The sequence below is a fragment of the Struthio camelus genome, chromosome 2 (genome assembly GCF_040807025.1).
Source record: "Struthio camelus isolate bStrCam1 chromosome 2, bStrCam1.hap1, whole genome shotgun sequence".
NCBI classification, from domain to species: domain Eukaryota; kingdom Metazoa; phylum Chordata; class Aves; order Struthioniformes; family Struthionidae; genus Struthio; species Struthio camelus.
The window spans coordinates 48346543-48365779 of record NC_090943.1 but is presented as its reverse complement, the minus strand read 5'-3'; the positions used below and the strand labels follow the sequence as shown (position 1 = coordinate 48365779).

The following is a 19237-nucleotide window of genomic DNA, read 5'->3' as shown; positions in this document are numbered from 1 at the left end:
GGAGCTAGTTTTGAGGTGTCCGCATGTGTAGAGTGCTTTATTTGTAAACGAAGTAACATAGCATAACGGCCAGTGGGGTATGTATCATAATCTTTTACACTTTAAAAATGCTGAATATGAAATTTGGCAGACTTGATAACAAAATGGGTAGTAAGATATTTGTAAATTGTATATACTGTATTGAATAATTTAGCACACTTGACAGCTTTTTGGAATTTTAGTATTCTCAAAATGAGATTACAGCCAAACTTGAAAGAAAGACAGCAGAAATTCCTGCAGGATCATTCTGCTGATCATGTTGTGTTTTTGGAAATCTCCCTTTTTAATGTCACATTACAACATTTTTGGAGATTTGTAGTTAGACTATAGAGTGAATTGGAAGATTTAGGGATGTGGAAAGCCAAAATGGATTAATAGTTAGCTGCTTCCAGCTTAAGTGGTTTTCCCATTCCCTTTTGCCTGCATCAGTGCAGTCCTACCCCTTCTGCACAGTACTCCATTTGTTGTCTGACCATTTGAGGGGGTGATTTTGTTTGCTAATTTAACAGAAAACTGTTAACTTTTCTGAAAACAGACGTATTCACTTCAACGTTCAACTGAGTGGAAGAGCCAGTGCAAAGGACTTGGTGGGAACATGCCGCTTGGACCAGAGGGCTGGGGAAGACAATAGGACTTGTTCCTCTTAGCATGAGCAAGTTTAGATTAGATCAGCCCAGCCTAGCCCACTTATCTGTGCCTTCCATAGATGAGAAACTCATTTGACTGAAAACGATGGCCATTCATGGTCATTGAGAGTGCAATTTTAGGGAAGAAGTGTTCTCAATTGTTTGGGCTTGAAAGCTTTTTGATGTAAAACAGAAGGACCCCAGGTGAGCATCTTGTGTACTTCAGTGCTGCTCTCTCCTGTGTACTTTTCTTGCATTAGTAGCCAAGGTTCCTCTGTCTGCTCCCTTCTGTGCCACACTCTTCAGACTGCACTGCTGAGAAAAGTGTCAGATTGGAAAAATGAGCTTAAGTGAGCTTTTGCACTTTTTAGGAGAGGCAAATATAAGTATACTTGTATACTTGTATAAAGTTTTTTTAATCTTTTTTTTTTTTTTTGTGAACATGACACAATGTCATTTTTATGTTCCGTGGCAGTTTGTATGCAGGTGAGTGAAAAATCTTTTGGATGAAAGAAGAGAGCTCAGTTTTTACTTAATATGCTCCCCTTTGATTCTACTTTTTCTCAATCTGATTACTTTATTGACAAGAAAATACTTTTAATGCCTCAGATTATCCAAGGTGTTGTATGCTTCAGAAGTGAAGTTTTGATGTGGTAGGGCTGTAACGAAGGATGGGGAATCTGATCCTGATGGCTTCCCAAATAAATCTGTGCCCACTAATGTGTATGAAACATCACTTGTGTTCCATTATGGATTACTTGCACAATGCTCACGTTTTAATGTATTCTCCAACCAATTGCTGGATGAAGCAAAGAATAATTCATCTGAGTGAAACCACACCAGAGAATTGTCAGGATAGGCTTCAGTTACTAGCATATCAGCTAAGCTTTAACTTCAGTATAGTAATATTTCTTAGTCATCTCCCTGTGTTCACAGGACAGCTGTTTTCACAATATTTCCAAATGTTCTTGTGGAGCAAGATTTTGTTACAAGAAATAGTGTCTCCACAGATAGGAAGCTTCATTTCATGTATCTTGCAAACCACTATTCAAATTACTTATGTTCAGCCCATGGCTGACTAACTTGGCAACGCAGATCTGGGGGGACCTAAATCAATGGTGTACTACTTAGTTATAAACCAGATGCTCAAGTTTCACTTGTTTAACCATTCATGTGTAAATCTGTACTGAGATGTTCAATTTTGTACATAAAGCACAGATTATATATACCTTGTACTGCTAAAACCGCAGGAAAAGATGATATAGTCTATGAAGAAAACATGAAGGTTTTTTTAGTTATCATAAGCAAATCTTTTTCAGTATTCACATAGAAAACAAATTGTAGTGAAACGTGTGTGCAAGTTTTATGTGCTTTATAGACTTTATGTCCAGTGTTTTTGAGAACATGTCTTTTGCAAAGAAACTTCTTTCTACATTTAACTAACTAAAACTGTTTTTTCCCTGGCTAATTTTTTCTGGAGTAGTGGTATTTAGAAATTCACTTGAAATAGAAAACATTCTTTTCCATATTTAATGGACATGGCTAAGCAGCAGAAACCAAAGGAGAAAGAATGCATTTCTAAATACAGAATTGATGTATCGGAGTAAAACTAGGTGTTTTGGAATAGCAGTGGCATGTGCTTAGTAAAAATATATTTCTTAATACCCTTAAAGAAAATTGAGATGCAGTAGTTACTGAACAGTAACTGTTTGCCGTTTAATACTTTTATGCAACCAGAAAACTCAAACAATTATCTCTGAGCAAAAATAAGTACTGGTTGCCAGACTGCGTGAAAGTAAGAATCATTTCCAAAGATAAGACTAGTTATTTGACTAAGACATGAGCATCAATAAAATAGCATATAGAACAGACTGTTTCATCAGACAGATAAGCTAATTATGAAAATAATTTGTTAAATGCCATTTGCTATTTATGCTCTTTTTTGGAAGGATGGGGAGGGAAAAGACTTCTCCTAGTTCTGTTGTCTGCTATTTGTCCTAATAGTCATTTTAATTGGATTTGTAGTGTTTTAAGACAAGAAGAAAACCCAGTTCTGCCATTTGATTTTGAAAGTGTTACCTCTTACGTGAAAAGTTAAACAATGGAAGAATAGTTCAGTCAGCTAAAAATTGAGTGTCCGCAAAAGTAGCGATCTCTGCTCCTTTAACATCTAGTCCAGTTTGGTCATCTTCCATACTTGTCGTCGGTCTGCATGCTCGGTAAAGTGTAAAAGCACTTGTGATGCATAGAATTATTGAAATTACTAACACAGGATTACTGCATGCTGTCTTGCTGCTGATTTCTTATGTAAGAGATGCAACTGTATTAAGCTTTTAAGCTGTGTAGGGTAGAAATGCTGTTCTTATTCTCCTTTTGAAGCATATCAACAATATAATAGATACCACTTAAATGATTCAATACTATGATACCACCTTTTATCCTTTCATACTGTACTGTCTATATTCTTTCATTACTCTAGGTGTTTAGAAATGTCATCTTCTGCAGAATGCTTCACTGAGTTTCCATTTTGTTTTCTGTAGCCTTTGTTGTGAACAAGATCTTACAATTTCAACTTGTAACAAATATGCTGACCACTGTCTCAGCCTCATGACCCACTGCTGTACCTGCACTTGAGCCCAGTTAAGGGTGAGAAGTCCAGCCCTAAGCTCCAATCCAGATAAAATAGCTTGGGATGGGACTTGTGTCTAAATTCAAAACAGCAGTCTTCAGATAGTGCCAAGTTGCTGCCTACCCCTGTAGTTGCCCAGAATACAGAGACGCCGAGGATTACATTAGATTTTCATATTTAGCTCTACATAGAAGAGCTTGTATCAAAGTGCTGGTGTGTTCAGTCTCTTTCAAGGCCTATCTTCAACAGGTGCACGGATTGGATTTTCTTCTATAAATCTTTTCTGAAGAGCAGAAGCAGAAGTAGTGATGGTGGTCCTTATTAATGTCTTAATATGCGGTTAGAGTAATTGCCTGTGATATTGGGAATTTGGGTCCAGTTCTTATCCAAAGTCTATAGATTCTTCTACAGTTCCTGTGGCAAAACACACACTTAAGCATTTTTGGTAATCTCCATAAAAGTTGGGGGGGGGGGGTGGTGTGTTTTTTTTTTTGTTGCTTTTTCACTTGTTGAACTAAAGTGGCTTCCAATGGAAGATAGTGTTCAGCTGCTATAGTAAATGCTTTAGAGAACTATATAAAACTTGACTAGATTACTCAATGTTACAAATCCATTTTGAAGAAAGGGATTTTCTGTGGAAAGATCTGTTTTATCAATTAAACAATATATGCTTTGTAAACCGTTAATAGGTTCCACCTTTATGATTAAAAAGGAAAAAAAATATTTGTGTTCCCATAAAGGTCTGAAATAAACAGCTTTGATAAACTGACTCTGCATATCATCATGCTTTAGGTGGTTGAATGCAAATGTCTCTATTCCAAAATGAGTATGGGTTTTTAGCTTCTTGCAATCACAAATTCACATAGTGTATATAAAATGTGACAAGTGTCTCTTCTGAGGAGTGGCAAAAATTTGAGCAAGTCTTTAAAGCAGAAGCTGTAAGCATCCCCTATGCAGTGTAAATTCTAACTTTCTGAAATCCATAGTGCTGATTTTAGGAATAAATCAGGATCTTTGGAAAGGAATAAATGTCTAACAAAATGGTGAAGCTCAGCTTGGTAGTTAAGCAAATAAATATGGATATCCCTTGTGCAGTGTACAAACTTAAACATAACAGATGTTTGACTGCTCTGTGTTTGAGACAGGCATAGCATATACAGCTAATGACGTAGTTTGGTTTCCATGGCAGTGACTTCATGTTATGTAAGGAAGTTGCGTATACACTGCCCTGGTTGTCATGGTTCTGAGCCTCCTGCTTGAACGCTCCTTGCCTGATCAACAGTACTTAATGGCTTTAAAAACCATAAAATATTTTCTAGTGCAGTTAGCTAGCTAGTGCTTTGAATACCTCATCTCTTATTTTATTCTTGTTACAGCAATGACATTTTTAAGATACTAGTATCTAATGTAAAGGCTAAATTGTATCTTAAACTTCACTGTGCTTTTGAAGAAGACCTTGATTTTTGGCCACTGCACCATACAGGAGTGCTATGTGCCTTCCTTCCATATATCCCTTTGAAGTTGATTGTTCTCTAGTTTTACAGGCTGTAAGCATGCTAAATGCATGCTGTACCTTGGCCTGAACTCTACTTTTGCATCCATTTTCTGAACAGAGAAAACTAGATGACCCTGAGAGGGGAGGGGAGGAGAGGAGAGAGTAAGCAATTCTCCGTGGAGCCTTCTATGGCTAATCACTAGGAGGAGTAGAAAAATTTGTAGTTGTATAAAGTAAATAATTACTTGAATCTACTCTTCTAAAGGTAGATCCCTGTAATCTCTTTTTTTTCCTATGCACTTACAGTTCAGATTCTCAAATTTAGAATTAGGACTGGCACCTGAGCTCTGAGCTGTAGTTTGGGAACATTGTTGTAAATGTATATTGACTGTATAAGCCAGGGAATCATGCTTACAAAAAATACTCCTTTATTTGTTCAAAAAGTCCAGTATTAATTTTACTGCAATAACAAAAAGTTTTCTCTAAAATCAGATTTTTTTTGGATCATTGCCATAGCACCATAGGTACTATGTTATTTTAAAATGATATGGCAGAGCTGATGGTGGTGGAGAGATAGATCTCTGCAGAATTCTTTACTGTGTTTATTGTACACTAAAGCATATTTGCATCAAACTGCAGCTGAATATTTTAAAAAATGGCATTATCCGTTTAATAGAGCTCAAAATAGCAGTCTTGATCTGCATTCAGATCCTGCCCATGAAGTTCTTTCCCCTCCTTTGTGTGGAGGGTGTAGTGGGGGGGGGGGGGGTTGTTTGTTTTGACTCTGCTGCTTGTGCAACCCCTTAGTGAACTAGTTCCAATCAGTGAATGGTTAGAAAATAATCCCCTTCATTTTTCTGGATTAGCGTATTGGCAGTTTAGTGGGCTGAACAATCTCAAAAGAGGTCAGACAACCACTGAAGCTAATGGAACAGAAGCAGTAAGAGGAAGATCAGCTTGGAGGGCAGTGAAAGGTTAGACAGGCTAAGCTGTCTTGTGAAACTTTGAGCACTAAGTGATGTCTTTAGTGTCAGATGCCAGAGAAGTTGTTCTTAGGGGCCTCTGGCTGCAACTCCTGAAGCTGATGGGAGAACGTTTAATTAAAGATGCTTTCTTTTCTGCTCTTAAATATATTTCTACAGCTTCTAAGAACGTGTGAAAACAGGAACCTGTCTCAGCTAGGATCCCCCCCCCCCCCCCCGCCCCGACTTGACCCTGTTATCTCAAATTGAGGCCACACCCTTTTCTACTGAAGGCAGTCCTTCTCGTGTGTTTCTGCAAGGGAGCAGCGTTCTGAAAAACTTCTGTTTCTGAAAACTTCATTGTCTTTTTTTTCTCCAGTTATTAGCTCGTCTAATTGAGATGTTATTTCTTTCTACAAGCATTGCTTTGGTAAGGTGTGTCAGGCTCTTATTTCGCTGCTGCCCCAACAGTGTTCTAATCTGCACACAAAACGGTCTTGTCCATGTTGATGCTTTTAACTAAATCTGATGACTAGATCTTGAGTGAGGCTTTCACACAGTGGTGTGGTGTTTTTTTTTTCCCTCCCCTTTTGTAACAGGATAAGAGTGCTCTTTGGGTTTAGCACTGAACGATCAAGGTGCCGTTATCTGCTTAGCTGGTAGAAGTGGTCTCCCCAGCAAAAGGAGCTATTCCCCTTTTGCTATACTATGTAAGCAAAAATCTCCAATAACAGGGCAGGGCACAAGAGTGGACAGCATGTACTAGCCCAGTGTTGATTAAAGTCCAGGATCAGTTGTGTGCAAAGTCTCCAGGATCTTCCTTCAGTTCCTTGGGATCCAAAGACGGGTGGGTTCTCACCTAATCAACTAGGCAAGAATAATAGAGCAGCTTTGATTACAGCAGCACAAAACAGCATGGTAAAGAAGATGCCTGCCCTTATCTTTGTCTTTTGTTCAGGGGAATAATAAGATTTTTAAGTAAGCACTAGAATAAAATAATTCCTGATTCTCCTTTACAAATTTCTCAAAGACAGCCGCTCTTCAAGATCTTGAATTCTGTCTCTCTCTCGGCCAAATTGGCACTGTTTTGGGAAGAAGAGTTTACCAAAATATAATCTGGTTATCATTGCCTTAAGTGGGGGAACAAAAATCATATCTTCAAAGGGAAGGAAGCATTTTCGGTTTTTTCATTTTTATCTTTTTCTGAAGTATATTTTCTGAAGTTGACTAAAAAATATGCAGCTGTGAATCTCTGGGAGGGAAAAGTGCAAAACACAAATGCAATATTGATTTTTGGCATGTATAGAATGGCTTAAAATTAATCAGTAGGAACACTGATTTTTCTAATACACATACTGCATAGCTATTTAACTTATCTTTTAAAACATTCAAAATGACAAGTGTGTATTAATTCATAGTGTGGAATATCTGCTTCAAAGGCTTCAACTTCTAATGCTTGGATCTTGAGTTATGCCGAAGTCTAGTAAGCTCACATGTTCAAACTTACTTGTGTGTTGGGAACATAGGTCACCTGTTTATTTGCAAATAAGTATTTTAGGTTTAAGTACAACTTTGAACCCTCAAAGTTAAGATTATTATTTTTCAAACAAACAGATTTCCTTTTTTTTTTTTTTTTAACCTTAGTATTACTTATGCCAAGCTGTAAATGGCTTCAAAATATGCAAAACAAAACTCAAAATATTGCAAAACCTACAGTGGTCTGTGGCCTATTCAGGAAGATTAAATACAGAGAGATTTGCCAGTAAAATGCTATTTTGTCCAGTGTTGTGTGTGTGTGTGTGTGTATATATATATATATATATATATTTTTTTTTTTTTTTTAACAGGAAAAAGTGCCAAAGCAAAATTCTGTGCTGATTGGGAAGGGCAAGATATTGCTTTAACTATTCTTACTTTAAGTTTGTATGTATCTGTTGTCTGAATAACTATGAAAGTTGGAAATCTCAGTAAATTAGTCAGTTCTTATAAGTGTTTTTCCATTGTTCTTGTAGCTTTTGTATTTTCAATGAAGTTATTTTGAAAACTTGTTCAATGTTTCCCGTTTTCTGTTTTTTACCACTTCCTTCACACTGATAAACATCAACTGTGTTTCGTGTGATGAGTGAAATGTAATTCAGATTATAGTGGAGTGAGACAGCTAAAACAAAGCCTAAAAGAAAAATAGTCTGTACAATACTAAAGGCAGCAGTCTGGCCTTTCTGGAAATGATTATTGTGATTCATTGTGGTTTTGCATTTCTTTATAAACACCTGTAGATTTTTGCCTGAAATGCTAGATGGCTAAATGTGGAATGAGCTTGGCTGTTACATTACTTTCCATTCAGAAAAGAGCATCAGAAAAACTTTGGCAAATATCTGTGACCAAAGATCTGTAGGCTGCCCTTGGGTCACTTGTCTGTAGGACAAAAGCAGCAAGGCAGATGCACTAAGTTAGTTTTGCCTCTCTTCCCCCTGCCCCCACAAATTTAAAGTCTTCTCCAGATTAGCTCTAGATGTGGCTGTAGCAACATGTGCGTTTTCCATTGTGTCTTTAGCAAGGTGACAACTTGCAGCTGGCCAAAAAGTGAGCCTTATTAGAGATGTTGCATCATTTGTCAGATTGGTGTATGTGTTCTTGTTTTAAGTTATACGTGGAGTTGCAAACAGGTGACTGAGTCTAGTTACTCTGTGACACAGAGTAGACCAGGGAGTAACACCCTTGATTTGGGGTCTACACCCAAAGTGGCAAGATGGAGCTCATGAATATGTCCTCTTCATAGACATGCAGGCATCCAACCGTTTAGCTCTCCTTCTGTATGTGAGGAGAGACTTGCTATAATATGATTCTGGAGGGCCTGTAAAGATGACCCCAAGATGACATCTGGCTCACAACATAAGGTTTGCACCAAAATAAGAACAGAACATGTTCCAGTCATCTGGTGATTTTCTATTTTTGGTTTGAACATGTACATTAAATTTATTTAGGCACACTGCAGTCCTGCTTCCTAGTTATGATTATATTTTTAAGTCCACCTAAGCTGCTAAACTGGATCCTTGAAACTTCTAGCTGAATTATTTTAGTAGCCATGGGTGTAGGTGCAATCAAGTTGAAAATCTCTCTCTCCAGCCACCAGCTGCTATAGAAATAGGGTGGGAATAAAAGCTATGTAATTGTTTCTGTGCAATTTCCTGGCTGCGCAAGAGTAAGTCTGCTGTGCCATCAAATTAACAAAATATTACACTTTCTCTGACACGTGTATAGTTTTTGCGTAGAGTATGTGAGAATGAGATAAAATGTGACTGTTGCTACCTTAGTATTCACTGAGAGCATTAAAATTTCTAAATAATATGATAAGCTCAAGCAAAAGGTCTCTGAGCACCATTTTTAGTTTTTAACAAACTTTTTTTCTACATACATATCACTTTTTAGTAACACAGAATGCACAGTACAGTGAAATATGGTAGCAGTTTAGTGCATGATTGACCTTGCATGATTATGATCAAGAGTTTGTGTCCTGTTTTTCATGCAGTTGTATTAAAAACAGTAGGTTGTTTCATTTCACTGTTAGCAGCCCTTCTCATCTAGAAGGACCTGTGGGTATGAAGTGCAAAATACAGCAATTAATGAAAGAAAAGTGCACTACGTTCTGAGATACGTGCTGAGCAATCATTAACTGCCCTTTTATTTGTCAAAACAAGTGATATAGGTTGATAACTAATTCTGCCTTGCGTTATACAAGACAAAATTGTTATTTCTTTGGATTTAGATCAGTTGGATACCAGTTCTGAAAAGTGTTTTTTAATTTTTTTATACAGGTAAATGTACATACACATTTATCTAAATTAATTGAATTTTAGGAAAGCTTTAAGACGATATCTGCCATTACAGATCCTTCCAAACTGCAATATGAAAAGGTAAATGTATAGAAAGGAAGACAACTGTACAGCCGGTCTGGAATATGCTGTGTTGTTTCATGTGTATAAATAGAAAATTGACTCAGGATATTACCTTCTAAAGGAAAAAACTTGCAGGATGTTCAGCATCTACTCAATGCAGTTGAAACGTTTCAAGGACTGCTGGAGTTCCCTATATAGGGCGACTTCATGGAACTCTAAGTGTAATCATTATGTTACTGTGATTTCTGTCCTTTCTTCAGGGCTCTCTTGTTTGAAGAGATCAAGCTTAAAACGTTTGTGTTTTTCCTTCTGTTTAAACTCCTTATGTGCTCATTTATAGCTGGTGTTAAAATATTTCATTCCCCTCCGCAGTATTTTCTCTGTGACTTGTCCTAAATTTAGCCCATGTATATGGCTTTATTACAGCAAATGTAATTTATTTGTGATTATGAATACTATGTGGACTTTTCTAAAATACTTGAAGCTTAAAGGAGATGGGCAGCTTTTTATTGTAGGGAGTAGTTTTCAGCAGAATATTTAAAAACACTGCATAGATGGTATTAAGTAGATTGCTTAGGCAAAGTCTGGGAAGGGTATTGATATCCAAATGACGCAGTTGTTAATAAAAAATGCATGAATTTTCATGTTTCATGTGCTTGCAAAAATAAGTTGTAATCTGTTGCATGGCCCTTTTTTTTTCTTTTTTTTTTGGATCCTGCATTCCAGAACAGTCAGCTTTCTGGCATCAGGCCGCCAAAGTATTAAAGCACATCCCAAACTTTAAGTGTGTGAAGAGCCCTGTTGAATTTCCAGGCCTACATGAGTTAGTGTGCTGGGCTCAAAATGCTCAGTACCTATCGGATCAAGGCCCTAAGTCAGCATAACAAAAATCAGATGATTGTCCGAGTTAATAGCATACATTTAACTATAAGTTAGAGCTCTAAAGAAAATTAGGCTGTAGTGTTCCTGTTTCTTTCTCTGCTAAGCTATACAAAGAATGGCTTGTAACTAGCAAAATCAGTAATTGTTTAGGGATGAATGTGTGTGATTTACATTATTAAATAAAACTCTAGCCATCCTTCAGCTTTAAACACATGTCAAGTATTTTGAGTAGGCTGCAGAGAGTGAGCTGCAGCAGTGTGGCTACCTTGGTGTGGCTCTGTGTTGCAAACCCTTCCTGGACAGAGGCAGCGTGCTCTGCTTCCTGTGACGGCTGCCAGCTGTGCTCTCCTCTTCACGCAAGAGCTTTCTGCCTACCCACTTGCACCAGTTCCACTGTTTGGTTATACTGCATGCAGATCTGTGAAGTGCTAGGGTATAAAAACCACAATTACCAGTGATATTTTCATAACGTGGAGTTGTAGCTTAAGTTTGTCTTTTGATCTAAGTGTATACTTTTTTGGGGGGCAACACTACATATTTCTCAATATTTAAGTTCCCTGTGCCTAACGCACTCGGACTTGTGAAATATTTTCTTCTGTGGTAACTTCTTATAAATATTTGAACTAAATACTAGTTTTTACACTCTGTAGAAACTAACATAAATGCTTCACATGCCGCAGTGCTGCTTTTTCATCTTTTGATTTTTTTGTTTTCCTCTAAAACTATTAAAACTGTCAACCTATGGAACTACTGTATCTTGTATTTCAGTGGACTTGCAAATACCTAAGTAATACTGGTCATCAGAGTATGGTAGTAACTCCAACCTGCAGCTCAGCAATACTTTACAGTTTTGATGGTAATTATCTCTGGCTCATAAACAGTTTTAAAACATGGTATTATTTATTTACAGATATATGGAGTCTGGGGGTCATCCTTTTTATGCTGGTGTGCGGACAGCCACCGTTTCAAGAAGCAAATGACAGCGAAACTCTGACCATGATAATGGACTGCAAATACACAGTGCCACCTCATGTGTCCAAAGACTGTAAAGAGTGAGTACTAAAGAACTTGGAAGCCTTTGTGTAGGTGGATTCTCATTAGCTGTGAGAGTTCCCCTCTCAGCATGTGCAGCATTCCTTACCTGTTCATAGGACTTTGTCTGCTGCTTTTGCTTAGTTGTTAATATTTCTTACCACAGAGTAGTTTCTTGGGCGCTGCTATTATATTGTCTTTATTCTCTGTATCTATTCTTACTAAACTTTAATTCCGTGATATTTTTGGCAATAGATTTTTCCCTATACATTTGTAGGAAAATTTATTCTGATTTTATGCAGTGTATCCTTCTTGTATGTCTCAGCTGTCACTTACTGTATAGAAGACTGGAGAAGCTGCTCACCACTGACTGGCTTTGGCCACTACTTTTGCTGGACAGGTTACCAGGTGTTGTTGAGGGGGGTATTTGTGGCAAGGGCTAGAGACTGATTCTTTCAGATTTCTGTTCAAAACCCAGGAATAATGCAGAAAGTTTTTGCTCATCACTTACAGAAATTGCAAGTCCAAATCAACATTTTAGGCCTTCAAGAGAGAAAAATAATCTCCCTGCAAATACCATATGCCACTTGGGAATCATGACTCATTTTGATATATTTTTTTACTGCAGTGTTCACTGCAGCTTTTTTATTTTTTGATATGTTCCAGTGTTTGCTGTATGATGGAGATGGGTTAATGAATGAGGCCTTTATTTAAAGGGTCATCCCTTTAAATATATATCCAAGTTGCATTACTTAGACTATTCCGTTATGTTCGGCTAGATTCCTGAATCAGTGATAGAGTATCTTATCAGTTGCCAATATGAAATAGCAGACAGCTATGCAAATACCTGAAAATTGCTTCTGGTTAGAGTTCTGTCTAGGATTCTGTTGTTTAAAAAGTGGCTATTAATGCTCTCAACAGCTTGAATTGCACAAAGAGGTTTACAAGAAAGGTCTTACTGGTGAATTCAATCAGAATAAATCTCTTGATGCTACATACTGTGCTGGAGCAAGAAATTTCTGTTTTTCACATCCTTTCAGTTAATATGCTGGCTAGCACTAATTTGTTTAAAAGTGAAAATAGTATGATCTGCTCTCACTGTGCGCCACATTGCCAATGGGCGATCAATTACTGAAGTCCTCTGTAGACTAGGTTTTCTTAGGGAAAAGACTCTGAGAAGATCTAAAACTTCCTGCTTTGAGTAAAAGCATTCCTGGAGGTTTGGGGTGCCTAAGCAAGCCTAAGGCTGGAGAGAGATGCTGTGCATTTGTGTATTCGTGTTGCTACAGGAGTAGTTTAAAATAAAAAAAAAAAAATCAAATGGCAGAGACTAGAGAGATTCAGTGTACCTGTGGCATCCTTTTTTAATTATTTTACAAGAGGCTGCAGTGACTCCCCTTTTTCCTTCTATAAATCTTTTTATACTGGAGGAAAAAACAAAAACCCTTCATGTTACCTTTGAGTTGCATTACAGTTTGTAGTTACACAGTGTGTAGTATAGTCAGTGAAATAAGTAAAGCATTCTGTCAAAATTGCAGAGCTTTCATACTGTGTTTTGAAGCAATAACATTCCATTGAAACCTTGGCACCAGAACTGTATATCCATGTTCTGTTTACTGTACAAAGCAAAAATCAAAACAAAAAGCAAAACAAAAACAAAAAAACCTCTCCCAAGAATTTGTCATGATATGCACTGGAACATCACCTACAGTAAGCTAATAGAGACGTGCTATGCTAATCAGCTCTTTTTTCTCTGCTTGGAGAATTTGTGCACCTCCCTACCAGTGCGTGGAAACACTTAGTATTGACCCATAAGTAGGTTTGTCACCTCATAATCCTAGATAGACCTCTCCCTGCCCCATGGGTATAGCAGATCACTTTCCTTTTGCAGATACTGAATAGCCAAATAGCTGATAGCTATTTCACAAAAAAATGTTTCTACTACTTCTGCCATTGCATATTCTTGTTCATAACAGCAGTAGTACTAAATGATATTTCTATTACTGTACAGACCAGCCTGCAGGCCATCTGTGACAGTTGCCATATAATCCTGTAGAAAAAAAAATCAGCAAAACCACAGAAGTCAAGAATCTAGCATATTAAATGAAAATTTAGTGCTTATGATATTTACAGTTTTCATAAGTAAATTGTATTTCTTTCAGTTCTGCGTTGTCATTCAGAATGTCTTTGAGAACAGATAATTTCCCATCATATTGTTTATATTACTTTCACAACAGGGACTTCTAAAGATCTATATAAACTAACAAAGCAGAAAATTTCTTCCTACTATCGCTCTTGCACTCGCATGTTTAAAAAGCAGCCATTGCATTTTGTTTAGAATTTTTTTTCATTTTCTTATTTTTTATTCACAGCCTCATTACACGGATGTTGCAGAGAGACCCAAAGCGAAGGGCATCTTTGGAAGAGATTGAAAACCATGCATGGCTTCAAGGAGTTGACCCGTCTCCTGCTACCAAGTACAATATTCCTCTTGTATCATATAAAAATCTGTCTGAGGAAGAACATAACAGTATAATACAGCGCATGGTTCTTGGTGATATAGCAGACCGAGATACAATAGTGGAGTAAGTTACCAGTTTTCTGTATGCAGTTTGTTTTGTGCATCTAATATATTTGAATGAAAAGTATCATGAAAACATGAGTGTTGCAGTGTTTACATAGCTTATCCATTCAGTTAACAAAATACTACAGTTTTGTTCTGTGATGGGAAGAAATAGTAAAGGGTTATATATTAAATATTATGTATGTTTTAAGTAGTATATATTAAGGCTACTTAAGTAGACACAATCTTAGAAAAAAAATTAAAAAAAAATGTTTTGGAACAGTGTTTGATTCATGTGGTGATTTGCCATATTAAACAATTCTAACTGCTTTGAAATCCATGCTTACACTATGTATCTCTTCAAGAGTTGTGTCCAGTATCATGCATATTTAGAGATGATAAATTCTGTTAGTTTTCTCTTAGTACCTTTCCAGTATACCTGAATCTTTGTAATTTAAAATATTATTCCTTTTTATGTATATAATGCAAAATAGATATTGTCACTGAGTGAGCTTACTAGAGAACTACAGCTCTTCCTAAAAGACTAAAAATCCTAAATCTCTAAAATAGTCCCTAAATTGAAATAGGACACAAACACTTAACTAGAAGAAGCAATCTGAATGTGGAAAAGCTTTTAATAGCTTACCATTGAAAAGAAAAGCTAGACTACTGCTTTTTATTTAAGCTTTTAGCTCTGTAACAGTTGTATCTTTTCTGTTAGAACACCTGAGTGATGCATACTGGTTTACAAACTTAATTTTATTGTAAACTTAATGTGACAGTCCTAAAATAGTGTAGGTTTTTCCTCCAGCTGTTTCATTAACAAATATCAGTACTTCATGGGTTTATGTGCCATTGGGAAAGCCTGTTATTGTTGCATAACATTCATGAAATAGAATTTTATCACTTTTCAATAAAGGAAGAATTATTTAATTTCAATTGATATCCTAAAGGTATCCTCACCTAACCATAGTGAACTTACTAGACTTGTTGGCTATTCCTTTAATAAGACCAAGAAACACTTGTCAAAACATCAACAATACACATTTCTGCTTTCAGGCACTCCTCCTGCTATGAGAAGTAAAGTGAGTTGTGCGAGCTGCATGTCCAGTTCTAGAAAGTCATTGATGAATGGCTTGTTTCATGTTTTTGCACTTTCCTTAGGGCACTGGAAACCAACAAATACAATCACATCACTGCTACTTACTTCTTACTAGCTGAAAGGATTCTGAGAGAAAAACAAGAGAAAGAAATTCAGACCAGATCTGCAAGCCCTAGCAACATCAAAGCTCAGTTCAGGTGAGAATTTAAAAGTCCCAATTATTTTTTGTTCTGTTTTGTTTTTAACTTGGCTTAAGGTGATGATCATTGAATTGCTCAAGTCTTTTTAAAGTAGTAAAATGATTATTCATTGCCAGTTTTAAGTGTCTTAGAAGTGCTGTGGACACTTTAGAAACTGTTCAGAAATCAGTTTCCAATAATATTTTCAAATCCTACTGTTTTCAGGAAACAACTAATCAATTTGAAGTCTGTACCTGAAGCAGTAAATTTTCACACCTGGTAGGAAAGGACATGTTCATTGACCTTCAGTTCCTTGTTAAAATTGCATATGTGACAAAAATTAGTTTCTTAATTCCCTAAATGTGTCGATGGGGAATCAATCATATAGGAGAAATCACATGCTGACTTTTATGTTACGGTTTAGTTGTTAGCTTTGATTTTAATGTGCCTGAACATCCCCTAAATCAAGCTTGGAGCAAGCATCTTTAAGTTATGCTTTTTTCCTTTTAATATAGGTTAATATGGCTGTTGTCTAAGGAAAACCGTTAAAATAATGGCTTTGTTTCATTTACTTTGAACTGACTTCTGGTAATTAAAAACATGTTGCAATAGAATTTTCAGCTGAAGTCAGAATTTGAGTTTGACAAAAACATTATTTTAAAAGGCCATATATACCAAGGTCCTATATACAAAGCTTTAGCTAGTCACAAACAATAAAACAAAGGAGAGCTTTCTAGCACGTAGCTAGTAGTGATACGTTCACTCAGTCTGTTTTCTCTGCAGCCAGTTATCAAAACATCACATGCTTTCAGTTACAACAGCATACACTTAAAACTAAAAATTAGAAGTTGAAGGGTTTCTACCTGCACATTGGTATTGGAGGAGAAATTCTGAACAGTTAATTTTTTTCATAGTTTTTGTTTTTAATTTGCTGAGTAAGTGTTAAGAGTATGACCAGTTTTCTGAATGGGGATCTGGTGATGTTGAGAAAAATCTTTGTTGCTTGGTCTTGACTACGTCTTTAGTGAAGATTGTGGAGGCTGTGCTGAGGGATTTCCATTAATTTATTTGTCCTCTTTTGGAGAGACTGGAGGTTAGAACTTGCCTTTTAAGCTGTGGTATAATATTGGTTGGTGGTGGCTGTTACCTTAATGAGAGGGGAATATCAAGTGCTTGTGCTGATATTTGGACTTGAATTGACAGAACTGAAGGTAGGCAGCATCTGTAGGGTCTAGCAGAGAAAAAGATGGAATAGTGAGTTCATCCCAAAGATTTCTTTGTATACTTTTCATGCAAGATCATATGTGGAGTCATTTAACAGGAAAGATAGGAAAGGCATAAATATTATGGTGTCTCTCTGGTGTATGTCCATATTTTCTCTAGCCTAACTGATGAAGTGACGTATTACTACTACAAATTCAATCCACAGAATATGAACGCTTGTTATAAATTAAGGGCATACATTTTGGAAAATCTGGAATTTTTGCATTTAGATTTTGCGTTTGGAAAATCTCAAATTTGGAATATTTCAGTGGTCATGATCATTACTTGGGGTTTTGGCTGAGAGTTTGGAGGTTTTCAGTGGCTTCCAAATACCATTCAGCTTACCTAAATAATGATTTGTTTCTCTCTGAGTTGTACAACAGCTATCAACATCCCTCTGATCTCAAGATGAGATTGCCCTCTGCTTTGTGTCATAGAGTAGACTCCGAAAATGTGTTGCTGCACTAACAGGTTATTCACTCAGTGGTCATCCTTATAGGAAACTTTCTTATGTTGCATAGTTATCAGTGGTTTAGAAAAGTTATTGTTGCAGGCAACTAAGTGTTTTAATCTACATAAACCTAAATGGTCTGGAGCCTGGTATAACAGAACTTCTCTCTTGTAGGGTAATACTATAGCCTTTCACGCTGCAGTTCTCGCTGAATGCATCATCCTCTTACTTTATGTCAATCTCCTCTAAAAGAAATCCGAGCAGAGTATCAAATGTGTGTAACAGGAAGAACTAGTTATAAAAGATTACTGTACGTGAAAATTTTGAGTTTACTTTCAAATGAAAGCTCTAAAACTATTCTAAAACGGCAAAGTCCTGCTTTTAAATTTGTGACTTTTTTTCTTCACATCAGTGTCACGATTTTAGTAAAACAGCTGTGTCGGATATATGAGGAACTAGAACAAACAAGCTTATTGAATCTGACTCCTGATAGGAATTTGTAAAGTTGAATGGAGTAGTTAAAGCCTGCGTTGCTAGCGTGAATTTTCTTTTCATGGCGAGCGCGTCTGCATGCATTGAGGAATGCTTGCAGATAGTGGTCCCAAGTAGTGTTCAAACTATTTCACTCCTAGACTTCATGATGTCCTAAATTCAAAGTGTTTAAAAGTGTTTATCTAGATTGGCCTTGTGGGAAAAGACAACAAAGTAATGCATTACTTTGATTTTGAAGTTTAGAAGATTAACCTGGAGCTTCCTTCTCTGCCGCCCTCCCCTCAGGACTATTGGAAATAATAGGAAATAAACTGTATTTATGCTTTATTGTGACAGCCACAGAACTTGTTTTTTGCTGACAAACTGGTCTGTTGTTAAAGCAGTTTAAATTGTTGAAATGTTTAGATCTTGATTTCTGTTGCTTTCCTTACTTACGCTTCTAATTTATTTAAGTCTTACTCGTTAATCACTGACAGTTGTTTGTGTTTGAAACACCCAGTTTGGCACAAGTCATCAGGAAATTACATCAGTGGTTCCCAGTGTTTCTGGAGTCAGCTGGGGCCTAAGGGAGGCAGCCAGTGTGAGGACCAAGGGCCGAGGCTCAGCTTCTTGTCTGGATAGTTGGGTCAGTTGGCAGCCTCTCTGGAGGGTGATCTGCTCCTTGGAGTGGAGCTGCTGAGGAGCAGTCCCATGCCAGGAAAGGAGCCTGCCCTGTGCCTCCTGGCAAAGGGGCAGGGCATCAGCTACAGGCACCTGCAGACCTGCTGGCTGCTCTGTGCAGCAAGTCAGATCCTACTGTTACAGCCATCCTTGCGGCTTTGCATACCACCGACTTGTTAACCAAAACAGAAGCTAGCGCTCCAAAACAAAGCCTGCATGTAAGGCTGGTGAGTTTAATGTTGACTTTATTAAAGTACTCCTCTTTGAAGTTGATGTAATGGGGAAAATAGTTGTGAGCTGTTTTGCCCATACACAGGGATCTCACACCTTGGGATCCTTTTCTGTCCAGCAATTACAGAGGGAGCCTTGGGCAAATGCAGTCCTAATGCAGGTGCTTTCAGTAGAACACGTTTAGAATAAAAGCGGCAAAGGGGTGTCTGAGCTTCCCTTGTTATGTCAGCTTGACTTTTTAACACAGCAGAGCTCAGGGAGTTTGGATGATTCTCTGTGTTCATAGACAGACTGTGCAAGTAAACGTCCAGGGTCACACTCTGTGTGAAACACTCGCAGCTTCCCCTCCTGTGTTCCTACTGCACCTTGGTTCTGCACAGAGCTAGAGTTGTACAGCGCAACCCCCACCCCCTTTTATTTATTTTTGGCACACTCTCAAAACTTTGTCTGGGAATGTCTTGTAATATGCTATCTTTATGTGAATGGAAATCTCCTATAGTTGTCCTGAAGTCCTAAAGTTGTGGACTTTCCTTCTATGACAACTTTTCATGCAATATGTTAGTGTTTTAATTATGGCGTATGTGATTGGAAAGCTTTTTTACACTTAAAGGTAATTCTTAATTTGAATGGTTAGAAGACCTTTCTTGTTCTGTACATGAAATGCAGAGGTTATGCTGAATGAAGCAACTGAGAAATCTTTACACGTTTTAAGGGGTTATTTTCTGTTGGATTAGG

The 19237-nt window shown here is 37.2% G+C and overlaps 1 protein-coding gene across 2 annotated transcripts in view; it reads left to right on the top strand.

Annotated features, from left to right (window-relative positions):
* The window catches only part of SNRK (SNF related kinase), a 43555-nt gene that overhangs the window by 19483 nt on the left and 4835 nt on the right, over positions 1 to 19237 (top strand). For both annotated transcript variants that reach the window (XM_068935540.1, XM_068935541.1), the window contains 3 exons: positions 11440 to 11581; positions 13934 to 14146; positions 15289 to 15423. In XM_068935540.1, coding sequence (XP_068791641.1) covers positions 11440 to 11581; positions 13934 to 14146; positions 15289 to 15423 — 490 coding nt within the window. The remainder of the gene's footprint in view (positions 1 to 11439; positions 11582 to 13933; positions 14147 to 15288; positions 15424 to 19237) is intronic.